Genomic DNA, 17,791 nt, shown 5'->3' on the forward strand with positions numbered 1-17,791 from the left:
AGAACAAAGGGCTTAAATGGGCCTAAAAAAAATCCGAGTTATTTTTTTGTTTAATTATATTGGTATTGTAATCATTTTTAATCGCTGATAATTGGTTAGTTATTGTAAGCGATTATATATTTTTACTTTTGCATATAAAAAAAACAAGAACCGGAAGTACTCGGTCGTGCGCGTAGCGTCTTCCCTCGCGCTTAGGAAATTGTTCCGTGTCGTTTCAAGATGGCGTCTTTCTGTATAGGTGGTAGTCGAGTTTAAAGCCGATATTCACAACTCACTTAACTGTTTATCAAGAAAACACGGTCTCAGTAAGTCATTTACCGCATATTCTTGAACCTGAACACAGCTCGATGTAATGCTTATAGTTTGCACTTAATAAAACTAACTAGGAAGGCAGCAGAGTCAACTAAAGCTACCGTTAGCTGTGATAACCGGCTTTGGAATTAAAGGTGCAATAGGCGATTATTTTATTACTTGCTTGTATAAATAACTATGGAAGATCTGTAGAACATAAAAAAACAACAACAGAGCATTAAGCAGTTGCCTTTGCACAAATTTAAACTGACTTCAGGTCCGGAAAGCTGGTTTGTGTTTATATGTGGCTCCTGTCAGTCATTGTATACACACGATTCTCTACAGCAGGGGGTTTCAAACCTTTTTTTGTATTTATTTACACGACCCATATATACATCCATTTCTTAAAAATGTCAAGTCAAGCCAGTACTACTAATAATATATACTAATATATAATAACTACTTATATATATTCTTCAATGTGTTTCATCATTATTGGGAACATAATATAGTAGCTTGAGGTTTGGAGTCGCAGCTGCCAGAGTTCCTGTGATTTTCTGAAAACTCTGAATTTGTTAGCAATGTCTGAAAAGGTTGTCCTTGTAGTTTTAGATTCAGCTCGTTTAGAACACAAAATATTTCGTCAGCGAGATACGACAGGGTTACAAGCCGTTTCTCAGTAAGAAAAGAGTGTATTTCATCCCTCGATTCGTCCGCTGTCCACCCTGCCCTTCGACAGCCATCTCACGTCTGTATGAAAGAGTAAGTGACTACGTTTACACGGACAGCAGTAATCTAATTATTGAGCTTATTCTGAATAAGACAATATTCTGATTAAGGTGTTTACATGAGTTGCTTTTTGGAATATTCCTTTCATGTACCCATTTTACATTTGATAGAAAATGGGATCGATTAACGGCACACGTCATTACGTCCCCAGGCCACGCTGTCCGACGTCCCCTCAGAATTTCATGTATCGACATACAGTTCGTCTTCGTTATGGACCCGTATACAGTTTTGGTTGTTTCAGCTTTAATTTTACGGAAGCTTCAAGTGCAGTTGATTATTTGTCATGCTATACGTGCTTAGACGACTGCTTGAAGCCGTGGGCTGCGTCCCAAACCACATACAAACCTAAATACATGTATTTCGCCTACTATATAGTAGGTAATTACGCGGTTTCGGATGCAGCCGTGCTCGCTTGTTTGCCGTCAAACGGTTGAGCACGGCCATGTGTGTACGTGTCCTATCGAAAAATGCGGTGAAAACTCCCACGCGACGTTAATAGTGTGATTAAGGTGTTTACATGTCTGTAATACACTTCCATAATGCAACTAATATAGGAATACTCCATGTCTTAATTTGATTTGTGATTACTTCGAGTATGACTTTAATCGGATTACGGTGATCAATAATCGCTGTTTACATGCTAGTTTTTTAATCAGAGTATCGTCTTAATTGGGTTAATATCGCAATATTGTTGTCCATGTAAACGTCCTGAATGTTTGTGATCGGCTCCCATTTCAGTACACAGGGCCTTGAAAAGTTGGCTGTTAACTTAAGAGCACTGCCTTTAATGTAGGTCACAACTTTGACAACGTCACTACGTCAAGCTCGGGTGGGATTCCTTTTTTGATGCCAAAGATTCACGGTGAATAAAGCAACGATTCCAAGCAACGCTCTGTCCTGCTGCAGCCTTAATCCTTCTGACAGCTCCGCTCTTTTTCCAGTGATGTTGGCCGGCCCACGTTGCCAGTGATCCCTTTGCAGTAGGCCCAATCCAGACCGTGTTTAACTCTTCAAAAAGATGTTTTCCTGATGTGCTAGAAGGCAATCTTGGGCAACACAGAAGATCTTCAATGAATTCACCTTGCCATATGTACCGAACGTAAACCAGTAGCGCTTGATGCAGTGTCGGTGCTCTTATCCAGCTGAATAGCAAAGTCCTTTGCTGACTTCAGTCTCACTATGAGCTGACAACGTATCGTCACTAAGAAGAGTTTAGTTTTCGCTTTTCAGATGCTTTTTCATCCGGCACTGTATTAACTATGTCTAGTGCAGTAGGCAGTTGTACGTGGTGCTTTTTCTTTCATGATACGAATATTTTACAGGACAGGACGTGACCCAGGGTTTGAAAACCACTGCTCTACGGGCCACCGCAGATTCTGGGGGCGGGGCTTTGCGAATATGGCTGGGGATCCTTCAGATGTCCAACCCACCTAACCACCGGAGACCTGTACCCAGAAGTGCATTGCAAATGTTTCAGTGCAATTTGGGAACGCCACTCTGGTGTTATAATCCATGACTACCAGTTTGCCCAAGCCAAACCTTGCTATTAGCTCAATAGTCTATTAAAGCGGCTGTAGAAACCGTTATTTCGTCAGCCGTGCGATGGTGGTTGTTGGTTTACGGAATCTCCGAATGTTCGCTTTCTATGTTAACCAGCTGACAAAGAAATAAAAATCTCACTTTACCGTTTGTTTACAGAAAGTGTCGTGACCATCTGGGACTTCAGGATGGAGTCGAGCTTCGGAGAAAAGCAGCGCTCCACTGTGGCGTCCCAGTTCTTCACCGGGACAGAGGATGCAGCCATGGATATGACCACTAATGAAAAGGTGTCACCACTTTTTTAAAGGACAACCACCCTGAAACGTTTAAATTGTAATATTTGTGTCGTGATTAGTGATTCTCGTGCTGATTCATCGGTCGGTGTTATGCATTCGTTATTCCTGTGAGAACTTAAAATGCTAAAGCGCCGCCGCATTGTCGAGATGAATTGGACTCTACTGGTGTAGAGTCACATGTTATTCAGGCTGGATTTCCACTTCCTAAGTTTGCTTTTCCGCTCGTTACGATATTACCAAAGTGATTTTAATATGGTTGTATTACAAGTAGATTTTATATTTGCCGTTCTAGGTCGTGGACCTTCTGAACCAGGCTGCTTTAATGTCCACCGACGATAAGCTCACGGCTCTTAAGCAGGTAAAGCGATTTCTAACATTGCCTGATGTTACTGAAGGATTGCACGTTCGGTTCTCACCGTATGTGTGTTTGCTTTGAACGTTAGGTCCAAGAGTTGATCATTAATAAGGATCCTTCATTGCTCGACAATTACCTGGATGTAAGTACAGCGACCTCTTGAGGGGGAACTCGGATACAGTTAGGACCTCGACGCACCACGTTTAAACTCTTCTGTCGTGTTTTGCCAACAGGAGATGCTAGCCTTTCAGAATGACAAATCGATTGAAGTGAGGAAATTTGTTATTGGTTTCATCGAAGAAGCATGGTAAGATTCACAACCTTTTACTTCTTTAAAATTCCTTTGTCCGATTTCTCCCTCGATCTGTTTGTGTTACTTATTATTCAGATTAGATTCCGCTATTTAAAGCGAGTCTTTTTTTTTGCGTGTTCTGTTCCAGTAAAAGGGACAACGAGCTGTTGCTGAAGCTGTTAGGTAATTTAAACATGGTGTTAAAGGACGAGAGCGTAAACGTTGTGAAGAAGGCCATCCTGACCCTCACTCAGCTTTACAAAGTGACGCTGCAGGTATATGTCATTTTATCCTGGCTTAAAATGTCTTTTAAAAAAAAATTTTTCATATGTTTTTAAAATAAAGCGTCTTTTATCATAACCCGACTGTTCTGGTTTGTCATGCCAGTGGCTACTGCGCACGAAAAGCATCTCCGATGTGCAGGAGGGATGCTGGGACATGGTGACCCAGATGAAGGGGGAGGTTCTGGCTATGCTCGACACGGACAACGACGGCGTCCGAACACACGCCATCAAATTCACCGAGTCGCTCATCATCACGCTGTCGCCTCGCACGTCCGACTCGGACGTCCCCAAGAAGCAGGAAGGAGACGTCAGCCTGGACAAAGTTCCAAAGGACCATTCATATATTCGCTACGGTGGGTGGAGCTGGACTCTTAACGATATCATCACTTAAGGTTAGGTTTAGACTTTCTCTAGAAGGGAAGGACCCGAAAATATTCCCCAGCTCATTTCATTTTATTTTCTCTCTTTCTCAACGACCTCCCTCCATCACACAGATGTTCTGTGTGAAGAGGGAAAGTCAGCTCTGGAGCAGCTCCTGAAGTTCATGGTTCACCCAGCCATCTCCAGCATCAATCTGACTACAGCTCTGGGCTCGCTGGCCACGCTAGCCCGACAGAGACCCATGTTCATGTCTGAGGTCATACAGGCCTATGAGACTCTTCATGGTAAGTGATGAGTTCACTGAGTCCAGGGTCTAGCTCAAAAAGGGTTTACTCTGTCACAGAGTAAAACAGCAATAATTAATATCAAAATAAAATACGTCTTCTGAGACACAAAACAGGCTCCTCCTCCTAGAGCTTTCAAGCTACATGCACCAGACTCGACACAGACCTTCACCCTGTTCTGATTAAGTGTATTATGACTTTTCTAACTTTCTTACGGAAGCTCAAATTGGCCAAAGTTCCCACTGACTTCCGTAGAATTTTTGGACTGTTATAACTCCTTGAGCTTTCAAGCTCCTTCCACCAAACTCAGCACAGTCCTTCAAACTGTTCAGACTGATCATGCTGTGTTTTTTTTCTAACTGATCAGAATTACGGTTTTCCCGTAGCGGACAATGAAATCTCCTCCCCAAAAAAACCATGTAGACTTACATTGCCGGGACGTCCAGAGCCTGGCCGGACGCTCCGTCCGTCCATCTCACTATCGATCTACCAATCTGTCGTAAATATGCCGTTTTCACTTTATGACCTTCTTGCTCTTTGCCTTTCCTAGCTAACTTGCCCCCGACGCTCGCCAAGTCTCAGGTAAGCAGCGTGCGCAAGAGCCTCAAGCTGCATTTGGTGTCTGTGCTGCGGCACCCGAGCAGCGTGGACTTCCATGGCCAGATCTCCACACTCCTGCTGGACCTGGGGATGGCCCAGAACGAGATCGCCCGCTGCGTTCCCGCCGCCGCACAGGTTCGCAAGCGACCACGGCATGAGCCTTACAGCGAGGGCAAGAGGATCAAAATGGGTGAGCGAAGAGAGCAGTCCTTACATCGGTATTACCGTACTGGTCAATTTAAAACGTACAGTGCTTTCTAGAGTGACACATTTTTTTCCCCACAGCTTTTAACAGCACCATGCTCTGATGCTAAATAATGCTAATATCACTGCCCTGTTTATTAAGAACCCGCTCTGATTGAGGATGACGACGATAAGGAGGAGCCAGCACCCGTCATCGCGCCCAAGCCGTCGGCCACCACAGGCACGCAGTCTGCCATAGACATCACAGCTGAGTTCCTGCTGCCTCTGCTCACACCAGAGAACGTGGCCAACCTGGTACACACTTTGCTCCGAATGATTTTGGTATACTCTTGTGAAACTACCGAAATATGAGCACTGATATTGAAGATATTACATTTCCTGCTTTAGGTGCTCATTAGCATGGTTTACCTGCCGGACAACATGCCGGCTTCCTTCCAAGCTACTTACACACCTGTGGAGTCAGCAGGCACTGATTCCCAAATCAAACATCTTGCCAGGCTCATGGCCACGCAGATGACCTCGGGCGGACTTGGGCCGGGTCAGGAGTGTTTTTTTTGCTGATTTAGATTTCTCTTTTATTAATAATAATATAGTCTGCACTAAAACTGATCAAACGGCCAAGTTTCAGAGGAATCCGAGACATAAAAATATCTCCGTCTCCTTCTCAACCCTCAGGTCTGGAGCAGTGCAAAGCCCGAGAAGAAGAAGGGAAGGAGGGAGAGGCCGATGCTGCTGTGGCAGAGAGCAGCTCAAAAGACCCCATCATTATCCGGAAAGTGTCAGCGGTGTCTCTGGGCCAGGCCATCTCTGTAGTCGGGGCCTACAAGAGCGAAGCCACAGAGGAGACGCCTCAGGCCAAGAAACTTCCAGAACCCATTCTGCCTTCTACACAGCCCAAGTACAATCCTTATATTAAAACACAGAGCTTGAAATTTGCAACTTTCGTTCGTTTTTTTTTCTCATTATTCCATTTTTGTTTTTGCAATAAGAGTACCTGGGAGCAGTGGCCGAAAGAAAGTCTTCAGGTTGGCTGACGTGGTCCAGCCCATGTCCGACTCGCAACTCGATAAGCTAACCAGCATGGCCGTCAGACGCATCCTCGAATCAGAAAAGGCCATCGCAAGAAGCGGGATGTCCCATGTAAGTGGACTTGGCAGATTAGAGTCACAAAACTCTATGACCTTATAAATATCGAGCATAGATTTACAGGTTACACGTAAGCGTTTAAAGTTAGTGCTGACCAATCCGACGTCTCGCAGGTTCGTGTGAAGCTGCTAGCGAGATTGATCACTCAGTTCGAGGGCACAATGAAGGACGACATGCTGCGTTTCATCCTGGAGGATATCCGGAGCCGCATCGACCTCGCTTTCGCTCTTCTCTATCAGGAGTACAACCAGTACCTGAGCCAGCTGCCGTCAGGCTCACTCGACAGCTACGAGCACTGCTTGTTCGAGCTGCTCTCGGGCCTACAGGAGCGGCCTGAACAGAGAGATGGGTGAGTTGCTTTGACCTACAGTGCCCTCCATTAATATTGGCACCCTTGGAAGGCTGTGAAAAATTGTCTTTATTGTTTAACCTTTTGATCTTTTGTTTAAAAAAAAAAATCACTAATACTCTGCTCTGATGGATCTCAGACAATTGCAAATAAAACACAGGTTTATATATATATATATATATAAAACTTTGTTAAATATAGGTGTGCAACAATTATTGGCACCCTTTTAGTCAATACTTTGTGCTACCTCCCTTTTCCAAGATAACTGCTCTGAGTCTTCTCCTATAATGCCTGATGAGCTTAGAGAATACATGGCAAGGAATCTGAGACCATATCTCCATACAGAATCTCTCCAGATCCTCAAATTTCAAGGTCAACGCTGGTGGACTCTTTTTGAACAAAAGATCGAAAGGTTAAACAATAATTTTTTAAAAATAAATATTTACAGAGGGTGCCAATATTAGTGGAGGGCAGTGTACATCACAGAAACTCTTTGTCTGCCCTCAATATTTTCTGATGAACCTGGTTGGTTCCATAAACCCCACAAATGATTTGAACGTTGAGTGTGCACCAGTAGAAAGCAAGATGGTGCACTGTGATTTGTTCTTTCTACTAACATTCTAACTATTACAGTATCTCACAAAAGTGAGTACACCCCTCACATTTTGTAAATATTTGATTATATCTTTTCATGTGACAACACTGAAGAAATGACACTTTGCTACAATGTAAAGTAGTGAGTGTACAGCTTGTGTAACAGTGTAAACTTGCTGTCCCCTCAAAATAACTCAACACACAGCCATTAATGTCTAAACCGCTGGCAACAAAAGTGAGTACACCCCTAAGTGAAAATGTCCAAATTGGGCGCAATTAGCCATTTTCTCTCCCTGGTGTCATGTGACTTGTTAGTGTTACAAGGTCTCAGGTGTGAATGGGGAGCAGGTGTGTTAAATTTGGTGTCATCGCTCTCACACTCCCTCATACTGGTCACTGGAAGTTCAACATGGCACCTCATGGCAAAGAACGCTCTGAGGATCTGAAAAAAGAATTGTTGCTCTACATAAAGATGGCCTAGGCTATAAGAAGATTGCCAAGACCCTGACACTGAGCTGCAGCACGTTTATAGCCTAGATTGGTTTCAAGTGTCACAATGGACGCAAATGAGTATTGTTCCCTTGACGTAATCATGTCCTGAAACTTTTTCACATATGCAGTGTTCAGTCTGTTTAAATCAAGCCTGGGTTTGTTTATCCCATTTTCCCTATCACCTAGCTATGAATTTCAAATCCCTTTCTCTTTGCAGGCTGTTCAATAAGTTGGTGCTTGAGGCTCCTCTCATCACAGAGTCAGCCCTGGAGGTGATCCGGCGCTACTGTGAAGACGAGGTGTGAGCCGCTGCCACGAGTCTTTTCAGTCATTCCAATACATCCATGAAGTTATGCAATGGATTCATCTAGTCTTTACTCGCTTTTGTTCTGACCTAGTATTTTGTTACACGTGATTTAGATGCTAGATATAGAAAACCTCACCATATGGACAATTACATGTTTTTAAAATCCGTTTTCATGGTGTGTGTGTGTGTGGTTGCAGTCTCGCGTTTACCTCGGCATGCCCACTCTAAAAGATCTCATCCTGAAACGTCCTTCCAGACAGTTCCAGTACCTCCACGTTCTCCTGGACCTCAGCTCTCATGAGAAAGAAAAAGTATGTACCAAACCTGTGCATTTTCCTCCTCTGCTCATCATTTCCTTTCCAGAAGCTTCTCCATATCAGTAGTACAAAACCATGTTTGTTTGTTTCTTTGAAGGTGCGCTCAGCTGCTCTGAACATCATCAAGTGGATGTATGAGAAGGACCACCTGCGAGACTACATCGAAAAGTTTGCTCTGAACTACATGCAGCTACTCGTCCACCCGAATCCGCCCTCGCTACTGTTCGGCGTCGGAGAAGACACGGGTTTGAAAAAGCTTCAAAACATTTGAGCTTCTGTGCCTTAGACGCCATCCGGTCGAAATATACTAACATGTCGACATTGTACAATAAATATCACTCACTGGCAGTTATTTATTGTACCGGCTTTTTGTGTTCAGAGGTGGCGGCTCCCTGGACGGAGGAGACGGTGAGACAGTGCCTGTACCTCTACCTCTCCCTCCTTCCTCTCAACCACCGCTTGGTCCACGAGTTAGCTGCCGTCTACACCGAAGCCATCGCAGACATCAAGCGCAGCGTGCTCCGCGTCATCGAGCAGCCTGTAAGCATGAAATGAAAAAACTAATCCTCGCTTTCCTGAGTCTCTCGTTTTGCTTAAACATCTCAGGTTGGGAACTTGTACGTTTCACGCCCTTAAAGTGTTCACTTTTACTTTGCTCTTCAGATCAGGGGAATGGGCATGAACTCTCCTGATCTCTTGCTGCTGGTTGAAAACTGTCCCAAGGGGGCGGAGACTCTCGTCACTCGCTGTCTGCACATACTGACTGATAAAGGTGCAACCGTGTTCGATTTTGGATGTCTTTGTTTGTTTGTTTATGTGTACGTTAGCAGCCATTCATGTGCTCTGTCTCTTTATCCTCTGTCCATTTGCAGTCCCTCCATCTCCAGACCTGGTGGAGCGAGTACGGGATCTCTATCACAAAAGAGTACCAGACGTGCGTTTCCTCATCCCAGTCATCAACGGCCTGGAAAAGGTCTCTCGTCTTCCTTTTAAAATGCTTACACCCAGTTCCATACTGAAAGGCAGCCAGTGTTACTTGAAAACTGTAGTGTTATTATTAGGAGTAGATCTTCTTATAGCACTTTTACTGTATTTAACAGAAAGAGGTGATCCAGGCATTGCCCAAACTCATCAAGCTCAACCCCATAGTAGTCAAGGAGGTCTTCAATCGCCTACTCGGGACGCAACACAGTAAGGATGCATTATAGTCTTATTTATTTATTTGTTTGTTTGTTTAGGTTTACACCATTATTCTGATGTGACTGATATCTGAGTCTGGTTTAAATTGGTCACACGACCGAGCCGACTTGCATTCGCAATACAACGATAGTTATGACTAGAAGAGCGCCGACGAAACGATTTAGCCGTAGAGAAATGACCGATAATACAGACAATTTGAGATTTTCGATAATATAAAGCTCTCGGATGACTTTAGAATAACAGCGCGTATACTCCTTCAGGTGAAGGTAGTTCCTCCGTGTCTCCTCTGACTCCTGGCGAGCTCCTCATCGCACTCCATAACATCGATTCCACCAAGTGTGACATGAAGTCCATCATCAAAGGTAACCGCTTTCAAAGGTCAACAGTATTCAAAGAAGCAAGTTTTGTTCTTGTTTAAATAACCCGTCCGGCCTTCGCGCTCTGTTTTTGTTCCATAAACCCATAGCCACGAACCTGTGCTTCGGCGAGAAGAACGTGTACACGTCAGAGGTGCTGGCTGTGGTGATGCAGCAGCTAATGGAGCAGAGTCCTCTCCCTATGCTGCTCATGCGGACCGTCATCCAGTCGCTTACGATGTACCCTCGCCTGGGTGGCTTCGTCATGAACATCCTCTCTCGCCTGATCCCCAAACAGGTGAGTGGGTCACTTCACTTTGGGACTGCAGGTTTTTGGGGCTCTTTAAATAATTACAAAAATATATTGTTTGATTAATCGGTTATCAGCAGGTCCTGCCCGACTTAATTATCGGTCAGCCTCTGATTTTAAATGTCTTCTCACTTGCTTGAAACGTACTGTATCGCATGGCGCCGAGTAACGTCCCGGGTGTATGTAGGTGTGGAAGTACCCCAAGGTGTGGGAAGGTTTTGTGAAGTGCTGCCAGCGCACCAAGCCACAGTCCTACACTGTTCTGCTGCAGCTGCCGCCCGCACAGCTAGCCAGCGTGTTTGAGCGCTGCCCGGAGATGAGGGAGCCTCTCCTACAGCACGTCCGCTCCTTCACCCCACACCAGGTAAAGAAACATCACCTCTGATCGGTCCAAAGTTCTCCTCTGATCATTTACATTTCAGAGTAACATTTTGTTCATTATTTTGACAAGATTTATTCCACTTTGCATGTGTGTGTGTATATAGCAAGCCCACATTCCATCATCCATCATGGCTATTCTGGAGGCTAACAGTAGGATGCCAGAGCCAGAACCACCACAGCATGAACCTGAGCACATGAAAGTGCAGGAGGAGAGAGAGGTCAGACTTGGAAACGCAGTAACGGTTCATATTTAAACAGGGAAAAATTCAACATCTCAGGAACGTGCAATTAATGTACTATATTATATCCTTTAGTTACACACACAGCTTGTGAGGCCCATGACACAAGTGGAAACTCCAGCTCCAGTTGTAGTAGCTCCTCCTGAACTACCGCCTGAGGCAGTAGCCAGAAGGGAGGAAATGGAGGAGCCTATGGAGGAAGGAGAGGCAGGTACAGAATGTCTAGAGATCGCCACCGAAGCCACAGCACAAGTAAGAATCCGCATTCGTACGATCAGCTGTTATTTGTCACCTCTGTGCCTGTACGATGAGTTGAAGGCCTAACACTATCTTTTAATCATGGCAGATTGAAGCACTTGCAACTGAAACCGGGGCCACCCCTGTTCCCCAGGCAAAGGCAGATGAACCGATGGAGACGACTCCTACTGAACTCGCAGAAGACCAGCCGCGAGAAGTGGTGGAAGATAGTGGTGCAGAACCCGAGACACGAGCAGACGATCCTGAATAAAACGGACATGCGCACCGACAAAAACGTCTTCTCTTATCCAAGTTCAGCATATCTGTGTATCGAGTCTGAGGTCTTGAACCGATAATCTAGTTTGTAGCTTATTCTGATTTATTTAGCTTTTTTCCTTAGTTCTGTACTGTTGTGAATGTACATCATTCATAAAACAAGAGGACATGTCTGGATAATAAAGAACTCTTTGTATACAGTTTTCTAGTGTGTGTGTGTGTGTGTGTGTGGGGGGGGGGGGTGATTTTTTTCTTTTTCTTTTTTTTGCTCCCAAATAAGTAACCTAAGAAGTATTTCGTCACATTCTTTACATTTCGAAGCTTATTATTAATCTCTGAAGAATATAAAGCTGCATTAAACTCCAACAGACCCACTGGAAAGGAAGATATAATGTTCCTCTTTGCCTTTGTTTCAAACGACAAAAAAAAAGGGGAAATTCTCCATGAATTCAGCTTGTCAAATGTCAAACGTCCAAATTCACTGTTAAGACAGTAAAAGAAACATTTCAGCTCAGTTGCTGTTGTGTATAGTGGTGGTATATTACACTTTGTCGCGAATTTGATTGTCATGTTTGTGATAAGTTTTGAGAACGAGGAGATAATGGCGTTTACAGCTTACGTGATATCAGAGTGCTTCATGAACACACACACATTACCATGAAGACAACACAAATTCGTACCAGAAATTATTTCTCTTAAAGAGCTGCCTGAGGTAAAGCTTGCAGCCAATTAGACTGAAGTAAGCCTCTCGCACAGCCAATCATTTTCACAGCCGTTCTATATCCATAGTAACCAGGTTTATACTGGTTACCGTTTCGTCTCTTTGACAACAAACCGGCGCTGTTTTTTTTTTTTTTTTTTTTAAATTTAGATATGTAACGAGCAACAAAGATAACATACCGCTGCATTAAGTATAGTTTTATTATTTTCTTTTCCTTTTATTTGAACTGAACGACAGAAACATGGAGAGTTCTACGGAAGCGCGAGCTAACCAAATGCAGCAGGCTGCGTGCTTCAAAGCTTTCCTGTTGAAAAACAGCACAAAAACAAACCTCAACCTGTGAGTAACTTATTTAACACAACAACCACTATGGGCTTTTTCTTTTACTTTTTACTTTTCATTGGGTTTTTTTGTTTTTTGTTTTTTAGCAAATTCTACCAACTCAAAGTGAAATCTTGCCTCAGCTACTGATATAAAGAAATGAACATTAAAACATTTTTATATATATATATCTTTAAAATCTTTTGGGTATTGGGTCCCTACATTACCCACAATGCCTTTCGACTACCTGTTAATAGTGATGCAGTGAGATTTAGCCCTCACTTCAAAAAGATTTACCCAAAAAGATTGATGCGGCAGCGCTTTAGTCTTTTAGTCTGTCCAGCTCTCTGCTCAAATAGATAAAGTTCTAGCGCTGCAGCTTACATTTCAGTACCCCAGTCAACACCAACACACTCATCATCAAGTAGTCGAACCTTGTCTCTGAAGTAACGTACAGCTGCATTAGATTCTGAAACTTTAAGTCCAGTGCTTATTGTCTCCACTGCTTGTATGTTGGAAGTCTCCTTTTTGTGCAGTTGCATAACGTAACTGTACTGTATGTTGCGGATGTCACAACTCACGCAATCATAAGTAAATAGATACAGTTGTAATCAAAATTATTCAACCCCCATTGCAGGTTTATTGTCAAAATGTACAGACTTTCAGCTGTTTACAATGAACAAATCAAACAAAAGCAATTGAAATAGTTCAACACAACGAATGCTTCAAGCGGTTTCCCCAAATTCAACTGAAAATACAACTTATAATGACTTCTCCAGTTTCAAAATTATTCAACGCCTTCATGGCAAGCATCTTTGGTACTTAGTAGAGCACCCTTTTGCTGTTATGACCTGCTGCAAACAAGGTACAAAGCTTCTGGCAGAATTCCTGAGGAATCTTAGCCCATTCCTCATGAGCAATGGCCTCCAGTTCAGTAATATTCTTGGGTTTGTGTGCTGCAAGCGCCTTCTTCAAATCCGGTTCAAGTCAGGTGACTGTGATGGTCCTGTAGAATCTTCCAGGATTGGGATGCTTGGGATGATTGTCCTGTTGGAAGGTGCAATGATGCTCAAGCTTCAGCTTCCTCACAGGCGGCATGAGGTTTTCTCCTAGGATTTCCTGATACTTCAATGAATCCATCTCGCCTTCCACACGCTGCAGGTTTCCAGTGCCAGAGGATGCAAAGCAGCCCCAGAGCATCAAAAAGCCACCACCATGCTTGACTGTGGACAGAGTGTTCTTTCTTCATTCTTCTTCCTCCTTCCTCGAGACAGACCGCTGACCCATCATGCCGAAAAGTTCCTGTTTTGTTTCATCGCTCCATAGAACAGAATCCCGAAACTTTTTTAAGCTTATTTATATGATTTTGAGCGACTTTTCTTGTGCTTTTGGGTCAGTAGTGGTGTACGTCTTGGAGTTCTGGCATGGAATCCTTCTGCATTTAGTAAGTGCCATACTGTTCTCACTGAAACCTCAGTGCCTGTTGCCACCAAGTCTTGCTGCAGGTCTTTTGCAGTCACTCGAGGGTTTTTCACAACCTGCCTTCTCAGAAATTTGGTTGTAGCCATTGATACCTTCCTTTTTCTGCCCCGTCCAGGTATTTCATGCATTTTCTACCCCTAGCCAGTTCAGGTATTTCATGTGTTCCAGCTCAAGCACACCTGGTGCAACTAGTTTCCCTTGATTAGTTGCATCAGGTGTGCTTGAGACAACACCTGTTTTGCATATGTGTTATGTTGTGAGGGATTCTATTCAGGGGGTTGTAATTTTGAAACTGGAGAAGTCATTATAAGTTGTATTTTCAGTTGAATTTGGGGAAACCACTTGAAGCATTCATTGTGTTGAACTATTTCAATTGCTTTTGTTTGATTTGTTCATTGCAAACAGTTGAAAGTCTGTAAATTTTGACAATAAACCTGATTTGCAGTGGGGGTTGAATCATGTCACCCTAACTAACAGGATGTTGATAGTGTTGCCAAGTGACGCATTTACTGTCATCTTCAGCTACGACCATCTGGTTCGCGTGCTCGCCAGAGTGATGGACGAGCGTCCAGAGAATGCAGTGGATGTGATTGAAGATCTGAGCCGTGAGGTAAAGCGCAACATGCTGCTGGAGAAGCAGAGCACGCTCAGGGACGCTCCGTCCACAACCTCCTCTGAACTGCTGGCTGAGCAACAGAGAGCGCTGTTTAACCGATGGGACAGGGGAGAACACGAAGAGGTGCTGGTCAGATCAGTTTCCTTCAGGGTGATTGTATGATTGGAGTGGCATTTAACCCTTGTAACTCTTTATAAATGTGCATTTAACCATCAGTGTTTGTGTCAACCCATCTCAGGCAATAATCTCTTTTTCTCATAGGTTTCTTTGCTAAAAAATGGCTGCATTTTGCTTTTAAATAAGCAATTGGGTTGAGTTTTTAAACATAGAATGAAATATACAAATGTGGTTGAGAAGGATCCATGAGACACATAAAGCTATCATTCCACATCTTTTTGAACTGCTGCTCAGAGTAAAATGCTACCTGCCTTCTTCCACATACATGAGCTCACAGATGCCTACAATTGGTTAATGTCTCTGTGATTGACAGGGGAGTGTAATGCTATCCCTCCCACCCAGAGAGCATGGTAAAGTTTGCTCTTTTGGACAACCTGGCCATGTATGGCTGTAGCATCATCATGATTCAAACTCAGGGTCTCCATTTTTCTGGTGCGCCACTTGGTAGCATAACAAGGATATCACTCTGACTTCCTGTGTCACAAGGAAATACGTCAACATACAGAATCAAATTACAGCTAAGAAGCCATTGCATGGGATCATTTAAGAGCAGAGATTTCACATGCAATTTATTTGTCTTCCTTCTAGATGGAGACACCCCTGCCCAATGTGACTGAGCTGACGTTCTTCCTGGAGCAGATTGGGGTTGGTCTGGGTCGGGAGGAGATGCAGAGGATCCTTCTGGCCCTGAAGCAGCTGGTGGACATGCAGCCCCTGCAACGCTGCCGATTCTGGGGCAAAATCCTTGGTATTGAAGGGAACTACATAGTGGCTGAAGTGGAATACAGGGACGGTGAGGAAGAAGAGGAAGAAGGAGTGGAGGAAATGCATGAAGATAAGGAGAAAGAGGGAGAGGCTGGAGAAGAGGATGAGGTAATCGAGGTTACTGAAGTAATACCTTACTGACCGTGTGAACATAGCTCATTTTTGTGAATTGTTCCTATTTAGCTGGATCCATTCCCCAAGTCAAGCTACAAGCCACCAACCCCAGTCCCTAAGGAGCCTCGTCACTCCGGCACCAACAAGTTCACCTACTTTGTGTGCCGAGAGCCTGGCCTGCCCTGGGTCCGTCTTCCTGACGTCACCCCTGCTCAGATCACAGTTGCGCGACAAATTCGCAAGCTCTTCACCGGGCGCCTGGACGCTCCCATCGTGAGCTACCCGCCCTTTCCCGGCAATGAGGCCAACTACCTGCGTGCCCAGATCGCCCGCATCTCAGCAGGCACCCAGGTCAGTCCAATGGGCTTCTATATATTCAGGGAGGAGGAGGGGGAAGAGGAGGAGGAAGGAGCACGAGACAGCGTCGAGGAGAACCCTGACTTTGAGGGTATCCACGTGCAGGAGATAGCAGCGTCGCCGTCGGCATGGGTCCACCACATACAGCACATTCTCGTGCAGGTGAGAAGGAAAATAGAATGAGTATTTTTTTTTTAACCAATTTCATCTCCAGTGTTAGTTGTTATATTTTCACCCATAAACTCCCTTTGTGAACAATTCCCGCCAACCTGTGAGGGTGGAGGCTAACATTAGAGTGGGTCACAAATAAGACTTCTGATTTAGCAAACGTATGGCCACGCCACCGAAACCAAGCGTTTCTGATTATCCTTGTGTGTGCACCAGGGTCGTTGTGTGTGGGTCAATCTGGCTGAAAAGACAGAGACTCTCCAAGAAGAAGACGCAGAGGAAGAGGAGAAGGAGGAAGAACCAGACGAGCCTGAGCCTGAGGTTGGACCGCCGCTTCTCACACCGCTGTCTGAGGATGCAGGTGAGTCTTTGACTTGATGTGGGCGTCACTTTTATTCTTCCTGAGCAAACATGTCTTATCAACATGTTCTGATATTTCAGAGGTTAATAACACCCCTCCTTGGAGTACCAGGATCTCCTCAAACCTAATCTCCCAGTATGCCTTTGCTTTTGTGCGCTCCAACCTGTGGCCTGGTGCCTATGCGTATGCGTGTGGCAAGTAAGACCTCTTTTACTCTCAGCTCCTAATATCCACAACAGAATTATAATGATAGCAAACAACACTATCAGTAAAGTTTATCTCATCTCATCTTATCTTATCTTATCTTAACACACATCCTCATGTACTGGAAACTGCTTTTCTAGTCAATGTTGTTATGATACAGCTGATTACATAACTCAATTTTGCAACAGGAAGTTTGAGAACATATACATCGGCTGGGGGCTGAAGTTCTTGGGCGAGGACTTTACTCCGGCCCTGCCTCCTCCCCCACAGCCCGAGTACCCCAGTGGCCCTGAGATCACAGAGGCACTGGACCCCAGTCTCCAGGAGGAGGAGGCTCTGAAGGAAGCACAAGAGGAGCAACAGGCCGCGCTGGAAGACAACGATGCGATGGACACAGAGGAAGAGGAGGAAGAAGAAGAGGAAAACTAAATAAGAGAGAATGGTACACAGTGGACTGAGGTCTTTTAACATATGTGACTATATTATACTGTTATAGATAAACATTGCTTTCTCAGTTCTTTATTATACAGCTCGGTTGAATGCTCGATTCTGATTGGCCAGACGGTTGATTACATTTTTGCGTGTATAGTAATGCGCTCATTCTAATACATTATCATTCCTACAATAACAGCTAATTTACATAGGTGTGAATAAACAAATTTATGAAAAAAAAGCATGTAATTGTCTATCATTTGAAGTATTCTGTCAGGAGATGTTTATTTAGCATTTTTTTTGACAAAGTCTCCAGAGTCAGCACTTTGAAGCTTTCCTAACACAGGACGATCCTGAGGATGGAGGGCTTTGAGGTTTGTCAGTAGCATGACAAGCTTTTATTAACCTCAAAAGAGAAAAAAAATGGAGATTGATGAGGGAATGAATGTTTATAGCTGCTATAACGTGAGCGATGATGGGAACTAACAGGAACTCAACTGGGTGTAATGTACATGTCATTCTTTAATTCCTGAAAACTTTTAACCTTTGGCAAA

General features: G+C 44.1%; 2 protein-coding genes across 3 annotated transcripts; both read left to right on the forward strand.

Moving 5' to 3' along the window:
- The first annotated feature begins 199 nt into the window (after nt 1-199).
- Nucleotides 200-11,720, forward strand: sympk (symplekin). 2 transcript variants are annotated; one of them, XM_053618002.1, is made up of 28 exons: nt 212-305; nt 898-1,053; nt 2,779-2,906; nt 3,208-3,273; nt 3,359-3,412; nt 3,504-3,577; nt 3,711-3,837; nt 3,950-4,199; nt 4,341-4,511; nt 5,062-5,301; nt 5,458-5,609; nt 5,703-5,853; nt 5,991-6,213; nt 6,305-6,455; nt 6,575-6,810; nt 8,114-8,195; nt 8,401-8,514; nt 8,618-8,765; nt 8,900-9,060; nt 9,184-9,292; nt 9,393-9,493; nt 9,621-9,711; nt 9,981-10,082; nt 10,187-10,374; nt 10,574-10,750; nt 10,872-10,985; nt 11,082-11,258; nt 11,353-11,720. In XM_053618002.1, the coding sequence occupies exons 3-28, from the start codon at nt 2,808-2,810 to the stop codon at nt 11,512-11,514; spliced, it is 3,720 nt and encodes a 1,239-aa protein (XP_053473977.1). In that variant the 5' UTR covers nt 212-305; nt 898-1,053; nt 2,779-2,807; the 3' UTR covers nt 11,515-11,720. The 2 variants fall into 2 exon arrangements, with proteins under 2 accessions (XP_053473976.1, XP_053473977.1); XM_053618001.1 differs by lacking the exon at nt 898-1,053 and having other exon boundaries at nt 200-305.
- A 67-nt stretch (nt 11,721-11,787) lies between these two features.
- Nucleotides 11,788-17,638, forward strand: rsph4a (radial spoke head component 4A). The gene is made up of 7 exons (XM_053618008.1): nt 11,788-12,579; nt 14,566-14,782; nt 15,425-15,709; nt 15,785-16,234; nt 16,457-16,601; nt 16,682-16,799; nt 16,994-17,638. The coding sequence occupies exons 1-7, from the start codon at nt 12,482-12,484 to the stop codon at nt 17,232-17,234; spliced, it is 1,554 nt and encodes a 517-aa protein (XP_053473983.1). The 5' UTR covers nt 11,788-12,481; the 3' UTR covers nt 17,235-17,638.
- Nucleotides 17,639-17,791: the final 153 nt, after the last annotated feature.

This window comes from Ictalurus furcatus, chromosome 28 (assembly GCF_023375685.1).
Source record: "Ictalurus furcatus strain D&B chromosome 28, Billie_1.0, whole genome shotgun sequence".
Taxonomy (NCBI): Eukaryota; Metazoa; Chordata; class Actinopteri; order Siluriformes; family Ictaluridae; genus Ictalurus; species Ictalurus furcatus.